Raw genomic sequence first — 19,555 nt, 5'->3', positions numbered from 1 at the left:
CGAGGCCATTTTTTTCCTGATTTAGGGTTTTCTGGAGTTCTGGGTTAAATCTAATCGGTGGAAAAGCTATTGGTGATTAACAATAGACGAATTGGATATTACATGGTGTGCAGTTTACGCGATAGTAGGTAGGAATGAATGAAACAGTGATTTAATGTGACGGAGATGAAAGCGGAGTGCTCTTGGGATGAAATTGTCGTGATCCTTGCGAGGTAGGGTGGTAGTGAGATGTGGGGAGGCTGAAATTGTTGGAATTGTTATGCCAAAATAGGAGGAATTGTATTAAGATATATGATAGGTGATAGTTGTGAGGGTTAACAGTGGCGAAAGATAACAGGATGGCTCTCGGGTCTGGTACATCGCCTGGCGGGAGATTAGTTACCGCCAGGCGGCAGCGTTACAACACTGGTAGACTGAAGGTCTGGTTGGACTGGTTCGGGCTGAAGGAGTGGAAATTGGTGGAGTGGGGTAATAATATTGGGTGTGAACAAATTTGTCTACGAGATAAATTGGAAAATTTGGAGAGTGTAGACTTAAGTATGACTAATAAGATGGGGTCAATTATGGGGTGGACAAAGAGAAGAGAATGTTGACAGATAGGTCTTAAGGCTGAAAAATACCATAGTGAAGGGAGTGCTTTTGGTCAGACTTGGTACCAAATAGAGGAGGATTTCATGTGAGCACACTGGAAGGATTAATCATGTGGTGGTCAGACTAGGGGAAAATGTGTAGTTGGATAATATGTGGTTGAAGGGGGAGAATCTTCTAAATAACCTTAATTAGTGTAATGCATAGGCAAGATAGGATGAGAGGACTTGAATGAATAAAGCTAGTATTGGGGTAACATATTCATCAAAAAAAAAACAAGTGATTCAGGTAGTACAGAGCAAGTATGGGGAATAACCTAGGGGTGGAGTGCAGATAAACCAGCACGTGACGCCATTCTGAGACGGCGCCTGGCGGCGGGATTCAAACTGCCAGGCGGTAGCAGCAGTACAGGGGGTCTGATTACCAGGAGGCGCCTGGCGGTGAGAGGTATTCCGCCAGGCGGTAGTGAGAACAGTGATGGGTATGAAGCGGTGGCGCCTGGCGGTGTGGCTTGACCCGCCAGGCGGTAGCTGATAAGTCTGTATAATTGAGGCGCTTTGCGCCTGGCGGTACGTGTCCCCCGCCAGGCGGTCTGGAAGCTGTGGCGTCTAGCGGTACGTGTCCCCCGCTAGGCGATTTAGCTGCTGTGACTCCTAGTTGATGGACTTCGTAGGGTGTTCTACAAGGTTTCTGGTAATGCTTTAGAGGTGAGGTTGCTGGAGTTCCTTGAGTTGTTGCTCGGAACGTATCCCTTGAGTTGTGGCTCGGGATAGGGGTTAAGCACGTGGTATTCCTTGAGTTGTGGCTCGGAATAGCATCTCTTGAGTTGTGACTCGGGATGGCGGATGGACACGAGGAACCTTTGAGTTGTGGCTCGGGTTGGCGAGTGTGGCCGGTATGAGTGTGCTGGTTGTGGCCAGTACGGATGGGTCCAGATAGATTGCCCTCCTCAGTTGTTGGCTGACGAGTTTGGTAGTCTTGGGACGATACGGACTTTGTTCGTATGTGGGAACTCTACCTGGCGTTGCGGTGTATGATCCGTAGCATGTATTCCCGCACGTGCTCTATCGGTTGTGGCCGATAGGTATGGCAGCAAGTCACCTTGAAGTAATTAGCAGACGAAGTAGAACACGAATAAACGTATTGGAGATTGAATTGAGAGAATAAAAATATAGGGCAATGTGGGAAGTTAATTTAAGTGATGATATGTGTATGAATACTGATTTATATATATGTGTTTATAGTTTTGTATATATATGTGTTTTATCTGTTAAGCTCACCCTATCTGCGTGTGTGTGGCGATGATCGTGTACGCGGTACACGGGAGCAGATGCTGGTGATGCAGGTGGCTCAGGTGCAGCTTAGGCGCGGAGAGGGGATTGATCTGGGGAAACTTTTCTTATGTATTTACTTGTTTTTGAAAACAATTGTAAACCCTGAGGAGTGACTTGATGTTATTGAGGTTTTAGTTTTGTAATGAACACTTTTAAATTATCTGCACAAATAATAAAGCTTTAAATTTTCCCGCGTTTTGGGAAAATGAGGTATTATTAAATGCGTTGTTTTAATTATTCTATTTAGTTATTTATAAATTAGTAATATCCTGGCGGGATGTTACACATTCATCACTCCATTAATCACCTGATTTGACCTTTGAAGAGCTTTGACTCACTTAAGCTTTGGAGTCCCTTCTGCAGGTAACCCCTCCTGGGTCCAAGCCGACATGTATCAACCGGGAAGAGGCCAACTAAGGAGATAGTGGACTACATGGGTAAGGTGACGCTCGTGCCTAACTTATCTTGTTTGTCCTTCTGCAGGAACAATTGGCGCCCGCCGTGGGGCACGAGACAACACCTTAGTACCCATTTTTCTCTGAAGATGGTTTCAACCCGCAAAAGAGCTGGAGTGAACAAGCAGGCGGATGCTAGTCCCTCAGGACCTGCTAGCATCACCCCTGACCTAGCCGCCATCTTGGAAGGCCAGGCGAAGATGCAACAAGAACTGGCAAATCTGAATCAACGCAACGTTGATGAGATGGAGGCGCTGCGGCAAGAGAACTCTCGCCTTAGGAGAAAGATCGAAGCTGATTCCACCCTAAAGGGAAAGGCCAAGGAGGCGTCTGAGGCTGCAAGGTCCCCGACCTTCCAGCCCATAGAAGAGGAAAACGAATACAACCCCACCCCCCACACCTTCACCACCACCCAACAAACACCCATTCCCTCCACCCATCCCACTCACTTCCTATCCACTCAACCAGGACATACTGCAGCCCCTACCCCTGCTGCTACCCTCCCAACCACCCAGATCCCCTACAACATACCCAGCACCCTGCAGACTACACATGTTCCACCCTACAACCCATAATACCTCCCAACAACCCACATCCCCCCTCACAACTTTACCTCCACCTTCCCCACTATGATCAACCATCCCATCCCTCCCCATCCGCTCCCACCCCACCAGCCCAGACGTCGTCATCCCTTCACCGATTTTATTGCCAACACCCCCTTCCTACCCAGTGGGAACCCTTCATACTGGACCGCTATACCAGTGAAACGGACCCTGGTGAACACCTCAAAGTCTACATCACCTCAACGTCCCAAGACGTGGTCTTCTGCAAAGCTTTCCCCACCACCCTCAAGGGCCCTACTCTAGAATGGTTCACAACCCTCCCACCCTACTCCATCGACAACTTCAACGCTCTCTCCCATATGTTCTCCACTTATTTCGCTGGCAGCCGCCCACATCAAACTACCACAATCTCCCTCCTGGGCATTAGACAAGAACAAAGCGAAGCACTTAGAGCGTTCATAGATCGTTTCAGTAAGGCAGCTCTTCGCACCCCACACCTCAACCAAGAAATGATCCTCCAATGCATGGCACTCACCCTACAACCCGGCCCCTTCGCTAACAACATCTACCTCCACCCACTGCTTCCATGCACGAACTCAAATTGCTTGCAACCGACTACGTCCGCATGGAGGAAATGCAGACCTTCCATACCAAATTCTGTAATGACTATGCAGCCACCACCGCCAACCCTACGCCATAACCTCCCCGCCCCGATACCCGCCCACGCGAGCTCCGCCAACCCCGCTTCACCAGATATGCCCCTCTTACTGTAGCCCGATCCCGCATCCTTGATGAGGCCCTACAAGCTGACCTCATTCCTCCACCACGCAAGACAACCACTCCTCCTAATGCAGATATGACCAAGTATTGCCGCTACCACCGTAATTATGGCCACACTATAGAAGATTGCAAAGCTCTCCAGGATAAGATAGAAGAATTGGTCCGTGCTGGTCACTTTCGCCGCTTCATCCATAGAGATGATCATTCCTCTCAACCCCGCCACCCCCTCGATCCGACCACAGACACCCTACACACGACTCCCGCCACAATAGACGCCCAGCCCAACCCGCTAACCAGGAACCCAAACCGGCCCGCACCGACATCACCCCCGTCGACCCTCCCCTACGTGGCACTATCAACACCATCTCTGGTGGCTTCGCTAGGGGAGGATCCACCTCTTCTGCCAGAAAGAAACACCTCCGTCATATTCAATCCATCAACCATATTACCCATTCCCATCACAGACGCCGCATGCCTCCCATCATCTTCACAGATGACGACTTTCATGGCCTCGACCATCAACAAGACGACCCCATGGTCATCACTGTTGAAATCGAGAACTACGCCGTTAAGAAGGTCCTCGTCGACCAAGGTAGCTCTGTTGACATTCTCTACTGGGCCACCTATCAAAAACTCGAGCTCCCGGATACAGCCATGGTTCCATATGACGAACCAATCTATGGCTTCTCTGGCGAACAAGTTTCCACCCGCGGCTACATTGACCTTCACATCGTGTTTCGTGATGGAACCCAAACCAAAACCATCCCCATCCGCTTCTTTATCGTCGACGCACCGACATCCTATAATGTCCTCCTGGGCCGCCCTTCGCTCAATACCCTCGGCGCTGTCGTCTCCACCCCCCATTTAGCCATGAAATTCCCATCCCCTTCTGGTGACATCCTCACCGTCCACTACGACCAACGCCTGGCACGCAAATGCTACATGGCCAACCTGCGCCCACAACTCCCCATCCAGTAAACCAACCACATTGAATGATCATCTGGCTCTGGCATCGCCCTATCAAGCGAGGATCTAGACCCCAGAATGGGCCGGGATGTTTGTCTTGAACCTGTTGAGGAAACCTCCCCTCTAGAGCTTCCCAATGGCCACTCCATCAACTTAGGCACCAGTTTGAATTCTAACGAGCATGCCATCATCACACCTATCCTTGTCAGCAACACAGACCTTTTCGCCTGGTCAGCCGCTGACTTACCTGGGGTAGACCCCTTAGTAGCATCCCACAAGCTATCCATCTACAAATAAGCCCGCTGCATCTCCCAGAAAAAACGCAAACTTGGCGAAGAACATCGCCAAGGTTGAGGCCGACAATTACTGAGCGCAGGATTCATCGACAAAGCTCAATACACCACTTAGCTTTCTAATGTAGTCTTGGTGAAGAAGGCCAATGGCAAATGGCAGATGTGCGTAGACTACACGGATCTAAACAAGGCCTGTCCTCGTGATGCCTACCCCTTACCCAATATCGACCGACTCGTTGACGGCGCGACAGGGAATAAAGTGCTTAGTTTCTTGGATGCATATTCTGGATACAACAAAATCTCCATGGCCGCATCTGACATGAACAAGACCGCTTTCATCACGGACGACGCCAACTACATTTACAGAGTTATGCCCTTTGGTCTTAAGAACGCTGGAGTGACCTTCCAATGATTGATGGACAAGGTTTTTAGCCATCTAATGGGACAATGTGTCGAAGTATATGTTGACGACATGGTTGTCAAGTCTCCAAGCCACCACCAAGATGCCCAGGACCTCTCGGCGGTCTTCTCCGCGTTACACCAATACAACCTTCGCCTCAACCCTGACAAATGTTATTTGGCGTCGACCGCGGCAAATTTCTTGGATTCATGTTAACCCAGCGCGGTATAGAGGCCAATCCCGAAAAGTGCAAGGCAATTATAGAAATGCGCAGTCCCACTACCATCAAGTAGGTCCAACGCCTCATAGGCCGCCTTACCGCAATCTCCCGCTTCCTGCCCAAATTGGCTGAACAAACCCAACCCACAGTCCAACTCCTCAAGAAATCCACCCAGTTCACGTGGATTGACGACTGTGAACAAATCTTTCAAAAACTAAAAACCACCCTAACCTCACCACCTATCCTCCACAAGCCGGACACTCACCAACCCCTCCTAGTGTACATCACAGCCACCGACCACATCGTCAGCGTCGTGCTTGTCCCAAAAATAGAGGGCACGCAGCATCTTGTCTACTTCGTTAGCAGAATGCTGCAAGATCCTGAAACCAGATATCAAATGGTGGAGAAGTTGGCACTATCCTTGGTCCACGCAGCTCGCCGCCTACGCCCATACTTCCAAAACCACAGCATCACCGTCAAAACCGACTACCCAATCCCAAAAATATTGCAAAAACCAGATCTAGCAGGTCGGATGTCAACCTGGGCCGTCGAGCTGTCGGAATTTAACATCCGCTACGAACCCGATGGCCCCATTAAAGCCCAATGCCTCCTAGATTTTGTTAATGACCTTCAACACATACCCACAGAGGACCAGTGGACGCTTCATGTAGATGGTTCCTCGAATCCGAAAGGTGTCGGTGCTGTCATTGTGTTAGAAGGGCCTAACGACATCCTCATTGAAAAATCCCTCCACTTTGCCTTCAAAACATCAAACAACCAAGCCGAATACGAAGCCATTCTTGCCGGCCTCTCCCTTGCCCGCGAAGTTGGTGTCAAGACGTTAACATGCAAAGCCGACTCCAAGCTCACTGTAGGACATCTAAATGACGAATTCCAGATTAGAGACCCCATCTTTCTACAATATTACCATCTGGTCCGTGCAGTCATTCAGTCCACCTTTGAACGAGTCCGCATCGAACACATCCCCAGGACCGACAACATCAGAGCCAACATCCTCTCCAAATTAGCCAACACCAAATTAAAAAGCCACCACCGATCCCTATTACAACAAACATTATCTACACCCTCCATCACAAATACCTGCCAAAACCTAACCCATTCCCCAGTCGACAACACTACCCCTCCCCAAAGCCACAACTGGACCACCCCCTATATCCAATATCTAAAAACTGGTAACCCCCCACAAGATACGGACGAAACTTGGCTGGCTAAGGCTGCCAGGTATACTATGATAGGCGACGACCTCTACAAACGCGAATACGGCCAACCGCTTCTTAAATGTGTTACTACAGAACAAGCGCGATATATCATTATGGAGTTACACGAAGGCATTTGTGGATATCATTCTGGCGCACACACTATGACTACTAGAATCCTTATAGCCGGTTACTTCTGGCTGACTATAGAAGCAGGCTTCCAGGACTACGTCAGAAAGTGCAAACCATGCCAAAAACATGGCAACCTCATCCACCAGAAACAAGAACAACTCCATTCCATACTATCCCCTTGGCCCTTCGCTAAATGGGGAATGGATATCCTTGACCCCTTCTCCCCCGGCAAGGGACAAGTGAAATTCCTGATTGTAGCATTCGATTATTTCACCAAATGGATAGAGGCCAAGCCACTAACCACGATCACGACCCAACAAGTCCAATAGTTCGTTTGGAAAGATATTATATGTAGATATGGTGTTCCACATACTATCATCACCGATAATGGCCGACAATTCATAGATAAGGAGCTAGCCAAGTTCTACACTGGTCTGGGCATCAAACGCATCACAAGTTCTATAAAGCACCCACAAACAAATGGACAAGCAGAGGCGGCCAACAAAGTTATCCTAGTAGAATTGCGCAAGAGATTAGATAGCGCCAAAGGCCGATGGCCCGAAGAGCTAGTAGAAGTGCTATGGGCTTACAGATGCACCCTTCAATCATCAACAAACGAATCCCCATTCAGCCTAGTCTACGGTGCAGACGCCATGATACCGGTAGAAATTGGCGAACCATCCCTGCGCCAAGAACTGTACGACCCAACCCACAACCACCAAAACATGGCCACTCATCTCGACCTCCTACCCGAACTCAGAGAAAAAACACAGATACGCAACTTAGTCGCCAAACGAAGAGCTGCCAGAAAGTATAACGCAAACCTATGTCCACGATCATTCGCAATCGGGGACTTAGTATGGAGAATGGCCAGCAGTGCAAGAAAGAAGGATGAAAAATTCTCCGCCAATTGGGACGGCCAATACCGCATACGTGAAGACGCAGGAGGAGGAGCTTATCGCCTTGAACATTTATCTGGGGAAGAGATACCCAACACTTGGAATATATCCCACCTCAAATTCTACTTTATTTAAATGTATACTACATCGAACCAAATACTTGTAACCCTGGGTGTACTCTTTTTCCTCACCTGGTCTTTTTTCCCTAAGGAGGGTTTTGGCTAGGGAGGTTTTAACGAGACACCCCAGATTCAATAAATAAAGCAAAGGGTTCTCAATTGTACGACTACTCTTTATTTAACTTTCGAATTCATTTAAGTTCCCCACCCTTACCACAAGAAAGCGACCTGGGTCGAACACTCTTAACTCGTGGTTAATTCGTTGAAGTTCCCCACCCTTACCACAAGTAAGCGGCCTGGGTCGAACATCCTTAACTCGTGGTTAATTCGTTTAAGTTCCCCACCCTTACCACAAGTAAGCGGCCTGGGTCGAACACCCTTAAGTCGTGGTTAATTCGTTTAAGTTCCCCACCCTTAGCACAAGTAAGCGGCCTGGGTCGAACACCCTTACCTCGTGGTTAATTCGTTTAAGTTCCCCACCCTTACCACAAGTAAGCGGCCTGGGTCGAACACCCTTAAGTCGTGGTTAATTCGTTTAAGTTCCCCACCCTTAGCACAAGTAAGCGGCCTGGGTCGAACACCCTTACCTCGTGGTTAATTCGTTTAAGTTCCCCACCCTTACCACAAGTAAGCGGCCTGGGTCGAACACCCTTAACTCGTGGTTAATTCGTTTAAGTTCCCCACCCTTACCACAAGTAAGCGGCCTGGGTCGAATACCCTTAACTCGTGGTTAATTCGTTTAAGTTCCCTACCCTTAGCACAAGTAAGCGGCCTGGGTCGAACACCCTTAACTCGTGGTTAATTCGTTTTTAAGTTCCCCACCCTTACCACAAGTAAGCGGCCTGGGTCGGACACCCCTAACATACGATCGGTCACGCCATACATACACCACAAATCATCAAAACCCAGCATACACAATAACATACAGAACATTAATCGCATTAAACATAAACGCAAAGAAGTGTACCAAAGTAACATAATGTACCAACTATTACAGACATAGGCTCAATAATATTTTCAAATCAATAAAAATCAAAGTCATATTCTGCTGCATCAGGAGCCACCTCCTCAGCATCACCCGCCTCCTTCTCCTCTTCAGTCGCCTTCTCCTCCGCCTCCTCATCTAGACTGCTCCCATCTTCCTTGACGAGCTTCCCATCAACAACGTCCTTGTTCACATCAAACTTTGAGTCTGCAATATCAACCTCCTAGTGGAAAAAGGCTGCTTGACACAGTCCCTTCTCAAAGTCGTTGATGTGCTCTTGTTTGATGCAATTCTTCAAGTCATCAAGCTCACCTATAGCACCATCATACTTGTCTTTTAACTCATCATAGTCTTCGTCCAACTCTTCTATTTTCTTGTTCAATTTTCCCTCTGAGTCCAAACAGCGAACCTTCCACGTTGCCAACCTTTTTCTCTCCTCCTCCCAACCCTCCCTTTCCTTCTTTCACGCAGCTCTATCCTCCTCGAACTTGTCAACCTTTCCCTGTAACTCTTCCACTTTGTCCCTACCTCCCTCCTTCACTTCCCGTCGATAGAGCGACCCAACACAATGACTTAATATCAATGCTTTGCTTCCAAACTCCATCATCGTCCTCACAATGTGGTCCGCCTTCATACCGTCAATAGAGTTTATAATGGTATCTGGGAGGTTGATCGCAATATCTTTCCAGACAGATATCTTCGGCAACTCGATCAAGCCGAACTTCGGTCCCTTAACCCCACTAGCCGACCCCGCCCCACTAGCCGACCCCGTCCCGAGTAGGAATGCCCTCACCTTCTTCATATGCTTCCCCTTGCCGGCTCGAGGAGGCAACTCGGCCTTCCTCTTCGTTCCGCCATGCACATGTACCTCGACCACCGACTCTTGTAGGTTGGGAACATCAGTCTTCCCAGCTGTCTTGGCTTTAGTAGCCATTTCCTTCCTCAACGACTGGAAGAGCGCCAAATTCTTCTTCCCCGATTGCGCCATGTGCCCTACAATAACATATTAAACCCCAATTAAAACAACTTAGAATCATTAACACAGTTTAAGTAATAAACAGATACTTTCAATATCAATAATCGGGTGTACCGAATTATAAACTCTAAGTAGGCCCTTAGTGGGAAACTTATCAACAAACTTCATCAAGGTCTCCACCACCTCCTTATCCCCCGCCGACAACTCGTCGATGCCCATATCCTTATACCGAGAGGGGATGCCCGTCCAGCTGAACGAAAACCTCAGACTTCCATCGACGTTCAAGAAATAAGGCTTGCCCTCTTCCTTCACCATAACTTTGAAGTACCCATCCTTAAAATGCTTGAAGGAATAGGAAAATGCGTCCAGTCTACTAATGCTGGGATGACTTATTAGAGATAGCCAAGTGGGCGGTTGGCGGGGCCTAGTATCATAGAAATATAGAAATGCGTAAGGAGAAGGCTCCAGATATAGGGACTGGTACAAAATGCGGAAGGCTTGCATGTAAGCCCAACTATTCGGGTGCAACTGCGTAGGAGAATCGTTCAGCGCGCGCAACACACCCATAGTGAAGTCGTCCAGCGACAACCACACATGTAGTCGAGAAAAGTGGCACATGTACATATAGCAGAACTTCTCGGTTGCCCCCTCTTGCCCATGACACACACGGTCGATGACGCTCACCCTCTCCAAAGAAACAATACCTCCGCTTACGTCTTTTGCGATGACAAGTGTACAATTCAGCAAAGAGTTCAACAGGCGAGACCACCGAAATAAGGATGATTGATTATGAACGTCGACAACCACTCACCCGTAACCGCCCTTGGTTGACCCGTTACTCTCCGCCAACTCCTCCGGAGGGTCTTCTCGAACCTTCCTAACCGTTTCCATAGGGATTCTGCCTACCATACCCCCGGAACTGGTGCTCTCTTCTTTAACTTGTCTACCTCTACTCCTCCCAGACTTTATACTCTCACTACTAGACGTAGACAATGACACGCTATCACTACTAGACATACCTTTTCTCTTTTTTCTGGAAAGATGTCGGCTGGAATTGGGAACTAGTCGGACAAGAAAATGCACACAAGATCTTTGACTGGAAATTCTCGCAAATGAACCAATAAACCCTTACTCGTTTTAAAATCCACATTTATAGGCCAGAATCCCAAACGACAAAAACCCCTTCCCGCCGAAACAACAACCCATACCAATCGACACAATCATTCTAAAAGACATGAGTCTTAAAAATGACGGCGCAAAAACCCCTCTGATTTGACCCCTGAAATCCCTTCACTTGCCATCATACCTTTTTTGCCTTTAGCCTTAACACTGTTCATCACACTTAAAGGCTGGGGGACGTGTGTACCACACCTAATCGACCCCGCTAACATATCAACACATATCACCCTTGACCGACACCTATATCGGCCAAGGCTGGGGGACTGGTGTACCACACCAAGCCAGCTTAACGAAATAATAGTAAAATGATCACCATACCTATACACCAAAACATTTAGGTAACTGGCCTAGGTTAAGCCGGTCTAAGCCTAGCCGGCCTGAACCGATAACATCGGCCTAGTCGGTTTAGGCCGAGTACCTTAATACGCCTACCAAAACCCCCCTTATGTTCAATAAGCCCACAGTAATAAAATCTAAGGGCCTGGGTTAAGACCAGGCCCACTTACAACCTAAACTAGAGCCCAAGCCAGGGCCTGGGTTAATACTCTATAAATACACGTGGACCCCAGTAATTAAAGGTACGCATTCATTACTCCATTAATCACCTGATTTGACCTTTTAAGAGCTTTGACTCACTTAAGCTTCGGAATCCCTTTTGCAGGTAACCCCTCCTGGGTCCAAGCCGACATGTATGAACCGGGAATAGGCCAACTGAGGAGATAGAGGACTAAATGGGTAAGGTGACGCTCGTGCCTAACTTATCTTGTTTGTCCTTCTGTAGGAACAGGACCTTATTGAAAACCTGAAAAAAGAGAAAACCAAATTGAACAAAGTAGATGAAAATAGAGACCAAAGTTGTATTTAAGCCTAAAAAAGCACATTACTTTATCTTTTAATTGCTACTACTTCTTCCTACTACATCTTATTTTTACTTCCTACACCTCCCATAAATTCTAATATTAAATTATATGACAAAACTCAAACAGTAAATGTTCTAATTCTCGCTTTCGCCATTCGCTGAATTTGATTCTAAAGCATACTTTTTGTCACATCGCTCCTTCGGCTCCATGCTTCTTCGTAGGCTCCTATTCTCGATTAATGCTTCTAGGATGACGTCATTTCTTTCATCACCTCCTCCTACAGATTAATCTGAAGGTCTTCTTAATTTTCCTTCATAAAAATAAACTTTAATTTATTCCTCTTCCTCTTCATTTTCTTATAATTTAATTAGTTAGATTGATAGGAAGTCAAAATTTTGCCACCTAGAGAAGAAATTAAGTTGGTTCATTATTCATTCTTAGTTATCAAATGATTTGTTGTTAAATTCCAAGTTGAAGTATAACTCTTCCTGCTAAAGAGGGCTCGAAGTTGCATCAACACAGTTCCTATTCTTTTTAGTCCGTACGTGATGGACGTCCTTGGTGTAGGAAAGGAAGGAGATCCATGGAAGACACAAAAAAGTAGATGAAATGCAGCGGAAATGAAGATAAGAGCAAGAAGAGCTCTAGGCGAGGTTTTTGGTGAAGATGAAGAGTAGAAGTAGAGCTATGGTATGGAAGGTGGCTAGAGGAGATGAAGGAGAAGGTTAGCCATGTATGCTCTCAAAATAATAGAAGAGTGGAGTGATCTCAACACAAACATTCTATTAGAAATTTCAAGAGTTAAAATTTACAAATGGTCTACTTTTGGCTTTTATATGTGAGCCTAAAAGCTAGACTAATTCTTGGCCCTTAGATCAAGCTTGGAGGAGAAGCTTTAATCATCACCCTTGGATGGTGGCTTGGAGAAGGAGGCATCTTCCTAGCCTTTGGATGAAGACTTGGAAAAGAAGAAACCCTATTAGCCCTTGGATGAAGGAGGCACATGGGTGGAGTGAGGACTTCGCTTCATGGGATGCATGATCCATGAGGTGTAGGAAGGAATGTTGACTTCCACTTAGTCCACCTTTGACCTTTGGTAGCTCATGGCCAAATCTCCTATTGGGCTTAGTCAAACCCAATTTTATCAATTCAACTACACATTGTTTGACTTATTATTCTAGAAAAACAAGGCCTAAACAATGGCCCAATTTAAATCTATACTACTTCTTTCATGCATCATGTCATATTTTAGATATTTCTTTAGCCCATGTGAATAATGTAAAGAGCCCATGATTGACTTGATCATCTTGTGAGAAGCCCATTTGAATCTTTCTCATCATGCTTCTAGTGATTGGGCCTTGATGTGGGCTTAGGCTTGTTGATACACTTGAGCTTGGGCTTGTTGGGGTCACATCATCCCTTCCCCCTTGAAGAGGATTTGCCCTCAAATCTTGGTGGTCATCCTCTTCATCAAAAATACCTACAAAAGGAACCAAATCAGTAATATTGAAAGTAGGATGCACACCATATTCCGCAGGAAGATCCAATTGATAAGCATTAATGTTGATCTTCTTGATGATTTGGAATGGACCATCACCTCGAGGACTGATGAGGCTCCTCCGTCGCGGTACTCGCCGGAAAAGCTCTCCTCCTTGGTTCGCTCTGGTTTCTCACTGGTTTGGGGCAACCCGAGTAGGTAAGGACCTAATTTAGGGTTTAAGGTGAGTCCGAGAACAAACCCTAGCAAAGTAACAAAATGAATGTGATGGAAAGACTACACTAGCGGCTATGTATGGATGGCGTGAGGCTCGTGTGAACACAAGAGACTACTCTCATGAAAACCCTAACAGAGGTTGGGTTTCAGAAATGGAGAGAAAGGCCTGCAACGTGTTGAAGGAATGAATGTTGGTGTCCCGTTTGGTGATGCCTCACTCTGAATCTAATGGGCTGCAGTTACGGCCCAATATGATTGATGAAGAGATGTTGAAACAGTGCTGAAGACGCGCCACTTGGTTGTATGGTAAATGTGAAACTGCAACACGTTGCATCACCACTTTGCCTTCAAGAATGGGCTATGCTGCAGCACAAAGATATGTGGCAGAAATTGGGCTTCTCAGCGTTCTATTGTATGCATGTTTTATTGGAAGCAGTGGTGTGTGAAGAATTAGGCTGCACGCATGAATTGGCCCAAAAGAGACACAGATCTTCAATATTCCACTTTCAAGAAAAAGTATGTTGTCCGTATTGGTGTGGTGAATTGGGCCGCAGGCCCAATGCCAAATACTTCAATAATTGGCATCTTGGAAAAGTGGGCTGCATTTTGTAAAATGATTCAATTATAACAACTTTTATTTAATTAAAAAAATAAAAGAAATTAAAAGAAATTAAAAAGATTGGGCCTAGGCATTGGCCCAGTACTATAAGCCTTATTGGGGTCATATCATCCCCTCCCTCTTGAGGAGGATCTGTCCTCAGATCAAGTGGGTTGTGAAAGGCTTAGAGCAGCCAAATTGATGGTTCCACCATGATCAAAAACAAATCTGCAGTAGTCATCAAATAAAATTGTATTAAAATCATAATGACCATGTAGTATAGGTGATTGGGGAATGTGTGAAAATTGACTCTTAAATATTGAAAAAGATGGTATTAGGCCCACGTCCCAAAAATAATGTTTTACACTTTGACTAAGATGATTTTTGAAAAGAATTTTAGAGTCAAAGTGTGTTTTTACACAAGATATGGAAGAGGATGAAATAAGGGAATGAGATGGGGAACAAAATGTTTGAGAGGCAAACAAAACGAAAGATTTAGGGAAAAAGTGAATAGAGTTGAAAGATGGAAGAACTCCTTTTGAAAATTGGAACTTAATGGAATGGATTGGTGAAGGATTGAACACCAAATCCTTAACAATTAGTTCCCCTTTTGCTTTTGAAACGATCTTTAACTCTACCACTGATGATTGTATTTCAAGCTCACTTTTTTGTCATATTTTCTCTCTTTCCTTTAAGTCTTTTCTCTCATTCTCTTTTGCTTTTCTTAGATTATCCTCTTTGGACTTTTCTTCGTCTTCTCTTTTTTTCTTCTCTTTTATCTCTTTTTCCTCTTGTTCTCTTTGAGCACAAAGCTTCTCAACTGTTATTTTTTTCTCTTCTTTTCAAACTCTCGAAACTTTCTAAGTTTTGCTTGCTCTTTCTTATGTTTTGCTCTCTTTCTTTATTCACTCAAGAACAAGTCTAAATTGTGCTGAAAATCTTTTTCTAGTCTAGAAAACTTAACAATGTTTTGGATGAATTCATCCCCAATGTCAATGAAGTCTTCTATCCTAGCTTGTTGTGCTTTAGTGATCCTAAATGAAGGGGGAATGAAATGTTTCCACATGCATGTTTTTAATTCATAAAAGGTATTGATGCATGATGTTCTCCCCTTTTTCACTCTATATTCCCTTTCTTGCCACCAATCAAATGCATGTCCTACAAACCTAGATGTAACATGCTTAAGAATGTCTATATGACTATATTTACTAAACAAAGGTTGCACCAATTTCTCAGTATCCCACATCCAGTCTCTAAATGATATTGGTCCTATATCTTCCCCAAAGAATGGAATATCACTATGAATAGTATGATGCAACTCATGACTACTATTATACCTACCTAGATGCATACTACTATGCCTACCTAAAGCACAGAACTAGAAGAAGAAAAACTCATTTTGAAACACTTTTAGCAAAACAATTTTTTTTTCAAAAAGAAGTTGATGAATTTTTAAAGAGAAAATAATGGAAAAGATTTCTAGAGATACTCCCAGGAAAGGGAGGTGAGTCACATGGACAAGCTTAGGAACCAAGCCTTTCCTAGCCAGATATCTCTAGAATGTTTTCACAAAAATTCTTAATAAAAATACAAATGAAAACAAATTGTGTGAAAATAATTGGACAAAGTGTGTGAAGGGAGTGAAAACTTAAAGACCAAAAGAAGGTCAACTAGGTGTTAAACACATTGCACCTAAATATGACGGTGACCTAAAACATAAATGGCAAACACACAATTCAAACAAAACCTGGATATTGAAAGCATAAAAACATAAAACATAAAGGCTGAAAACATAAACTAGACAAAAAACCTAAGTGAAAATACAAGTGGCCATTGGAACCCTTTGAATTTCACACTACAAGTTTAAAAACTATTACAATTAAATGCTAAGGATGGGATTGCTCTAAAGCATTTTCCCACCTAAGCCAAATGAACAAAAACAACAACTGAAAAAGAAATAATACACAAAGGACGTGATATGAAAACAACAAAACACAAAAGAAAGCTATGTTATGCTCCACTCTCGGTCCAGCCTCCAAATATGTCCCCCTCAAGTGTTTCTCCCACTTTGATGCTCTCAAGTCCTAGCTTACTCCCACAATTCCTTTCGGCAGTTTTACTTCCCAACAGATTCACTCATCCCACAAGAAGAGGCTTCAGCTACAAAGGTTGCCAACATAGTGAGGTGCAAAGAATCCAAAACAGAACCAAGGAAAGCAAGCTGCGTAAGAGTAAAAATCAAAAACACAATAAAAGCTCAAATGAAAGAATTGGACAACATCAAGTGAAAGATTTAATAGACAAACTCAAAGGATGGCCAACAAAGATAATCAAGAAAAAGGTAAAGCAACAAAGGATGGCACTCAATAGACAACCTAAGGAGTATGTCTAGAACAAGATTCACAAAACTAAAATCAAAAAGACACAAAACAAGTTGAATCAAGAGCATATGCAAATTGAAATTGAAGAGGAAAGTAGCAAATATGTGATGGAATTGTACACTGCTTACTAAAATTAGTGGATCAAAATTTCACTTTGCAAACCAGAATTACTTTTCATGTAATTTATTTTTGTCATCATATTTCCCTTTCTTTTCACTGATTTCTTTCTTTTTCTTTTAACTCTCAAAGATCTTAATCAACAACTCAGAACAATTTCAATAGCTACTTCCAATTTAGTAATCAACGCATATGACAGAATGCAAGTGATTCAACAAAAAAAAAATAGAAAAGACATAGCAAGAAAAATAGAACATGAACAAATTAATGCATTAAGGCTCAGCAATATGCAGCAAAGTTCACACAGATTGAATCAGACAACCTAGAACACCACTGGACGAACACAACTCACAAAAGGTGCAGTATCGTAAATCATTTGACAATCTCAAAATTTAGACATGTGTAAACAAAGAAACTAGCAGCAGGCAACCAAAATAAGGGCACGAGAATTGTGGAGGAAAGCAATGAATCAGGCCACAACAGAGGGACTTAATTGGACTAGACAGAAAATTGGAACAGTTTGAATGTCAAAAATTTGAGAAAACAGAATGCTGCGAAACAAATGCAAGTGAGCAAGCTGAGGTACCAAATTATGGTAGACCACAGCAGCAGCAATTACAATTGAACAAAAAAAAAATACTTCGCAAATATGAAGGCAATGATACAACAAAATTGATGTTGATGATAGGAATATAGATGTAGCCAAAACCAACTGTAGTGAACAATGGCTGGAAATGATACATCAACAACAGAATGTGCTGGATTCATTGCTGCACAACATGATATAACCAAGGTAGTACACAACAACAATATGCAACTCAATAAGCTCTAACAAGCACAAGAATATGCTAGTTATGAATAACAAACAGTTGCAGGAATGAGAATTGGCCAACAGAAAAATAGCAGAATATGAATTGCATATCATAACTGGCACAAAGAAATTGAAGCGTTGGAAATTAGTTGATGTATACTATCTGAGAGAATGATACTACAAGAGTTCAAGACAATCAACACAACACATAGGAATCTATGCTGGAATGAACGTGAAAACCAGTACTGATGCAATTACACATGCTGAACCAAAACACAGATATGGCAAAAAATGTTTGAACAAAACAGAATACACCAGATCAACAACCATACAACCTATGCAGTCACTGACCAAGCTTGAGTTTCCACACATAAATTCTGATACAAATCAGATTAAACTATGATGAAATGCTCACTAAATGCTTCGGTCACAACAATACTTGGCCATCAGATTCAAAGTGCAGAATATCAACACAACTTAAAACCACATATTGAAAACAGAACAAGGCAACCAGCAACAAACTTAGCAGAATTACATAGGAACAATATCAATATGCACTGCAGAATAATTGCTAATGATCTAATGCAATTAAAGAACTCAACAAAACACATAGGAAGCTAGAGACATTCAATGAACTGAACAGATACTGAACCAATACAAAATAGTGAGCAAAAACACATTGTAGGCACAACTACTATGGAATTATCGACATATAAAACGAACTAAACAAAACCTAAGACAAAAAAATGAGAATAGAAAATTCAAAGCTAGGTAATCAAAATTGAAATTAAACCTACTTAACATGCAATGAGCGGCAGATTCAGCAATCTAGACATTTCATCATAGTATTGATTTAGACAAATCAGAACAAGCAAACTTGAATCAATTTCAGTAAGAAAAACACAACATCACCGATTAAAACACAGAAAATCACTCAATCATAGGATGAATAAGATGAAAACAAACACTTGAAGAAGAAAACAATAGAGAGAGAAATGAAAAACACTTATCTCGCGACAATGCCGAGAACCGAGTGGCTTTGAATACCACTTGATGAGGCTCCTCCGTCGCGGTACTCACTAGAAAAGCTCTCCAATCTCGCGGAAATACTCGAAGATGAAGATTATGCTTGGTTCGCTCTGGTTTCTCACTGGTTTGGGGCAACCCGAGTAGGTAAGGACCTAACCTAGGGTTTAGGGTGAGCTGACGATGTGGGATTGATCTCTACCGGAAATATCATTCATTAAAGGTAATCGGTACAAATGGTTGGCCTGCCTTTTATAGATGAAGGAAACCGACAAAACAACAAATTAGAAACGCCGTCTAACATAGACCTAACGGCAAGGTGAAAGGAAGTGAAACAAAAAACCTAGCTAAAAGGGGAAAATGTGAAGAGAACCCTAGATGGCCATCTAAGGTTCAGTTTTGATGGTGTGGACCCGAAAATGAACCCTAGCAAAGCAACAAAATGAACGTGATGGAAAGACTATGCTAGCGGCTACATATGGATGGCATGAGGCTCGCTTGAACACAAGAGATTACTCTCATGAAAACCCTAACAGAGGTTAGGTTTCAGAAATGGAGAGAAAGGCCTGCAACGTGATGAAGGAATGAATGTTGGTGTCCCGTTTGGTGATGCCTCACTCTGAATCTAATGGGCTGTAGTTACGGCCCAATATGATTGATGAAGAGGTGTTGAAATAGTGTTGGAGACGCGCCACTTGGTTGTATGGGAAATGTGAAACTGCAACACGTTGCATCACCACTTTGCCTTCAAGAATGGGCTATGCTGCAGCACAAAGATACGTGGCAGAAATTGGGCTTCTCAGCCTTCTATTGTATGCATGTTTTATTGGAAGTAGTGGTGTGTGAAGAATTAGGATGCACGCATGAATTGGCCCAAAAGAGACACAAATCTTCAATATTCCACTTTCAAGACAAAGTAAGTTGTCCGTATTGGTGTGGTGA

At 43.9% G+C, this 19,555-nt stretch overlaps 1 protein-coding gene across 1 annotated transcript; it reads right to left on the bottom strand.

Moving 5' to 3' along the window:
• Positions 1-8,936: 8,936 nt before the first annotated feature.
• Positions 8,937-19,305, bottom strand: LOC146886384 (uncharacterized). The gene is made up of 2 exons (XM_085673778.1): positions 13,564-19,305; positions 8,937-13,446 (listed from the first exon to the last, which is right to left on the bottom strand). The coding sequence occupies exon 2, from the start codon at positions 9,937-9,939 to the stop codon at positions 9,415-9,417; it is 525 nt and encodes a 174-aa protein (XP_085529904.1). The 5' UTR covers positions 9,940-13,446; positions 13,564-19,305; the 3' UTR covers positions 8,937-9,414.
• Positions 19,306-19,555: the final 250 nt, after the last annotated feature.

Source organism: Vigna unguiculata, chromosome 5 (genome assembly GCF_037176805.1).
Source record: "Vigna unguiculata cultivar grain cowpea cultivar isolate G323 ecotype 2 chromosome 5, ASM3717680v1, whole genome shotgun sequence".
In the NCBI taxonomy this organism is placed as follows: domain Eukaryota; kingdom Viridiplantae; phylum Streptophyta; class Magnoliopsida; order Fabales; family Fabaceae; genus Vigna; species Vigna unguiculata.
Note: the sequence above shows the minus strand (reverse complement) of the source record. Positions and strands in the feature narration are given on the sequence as shown.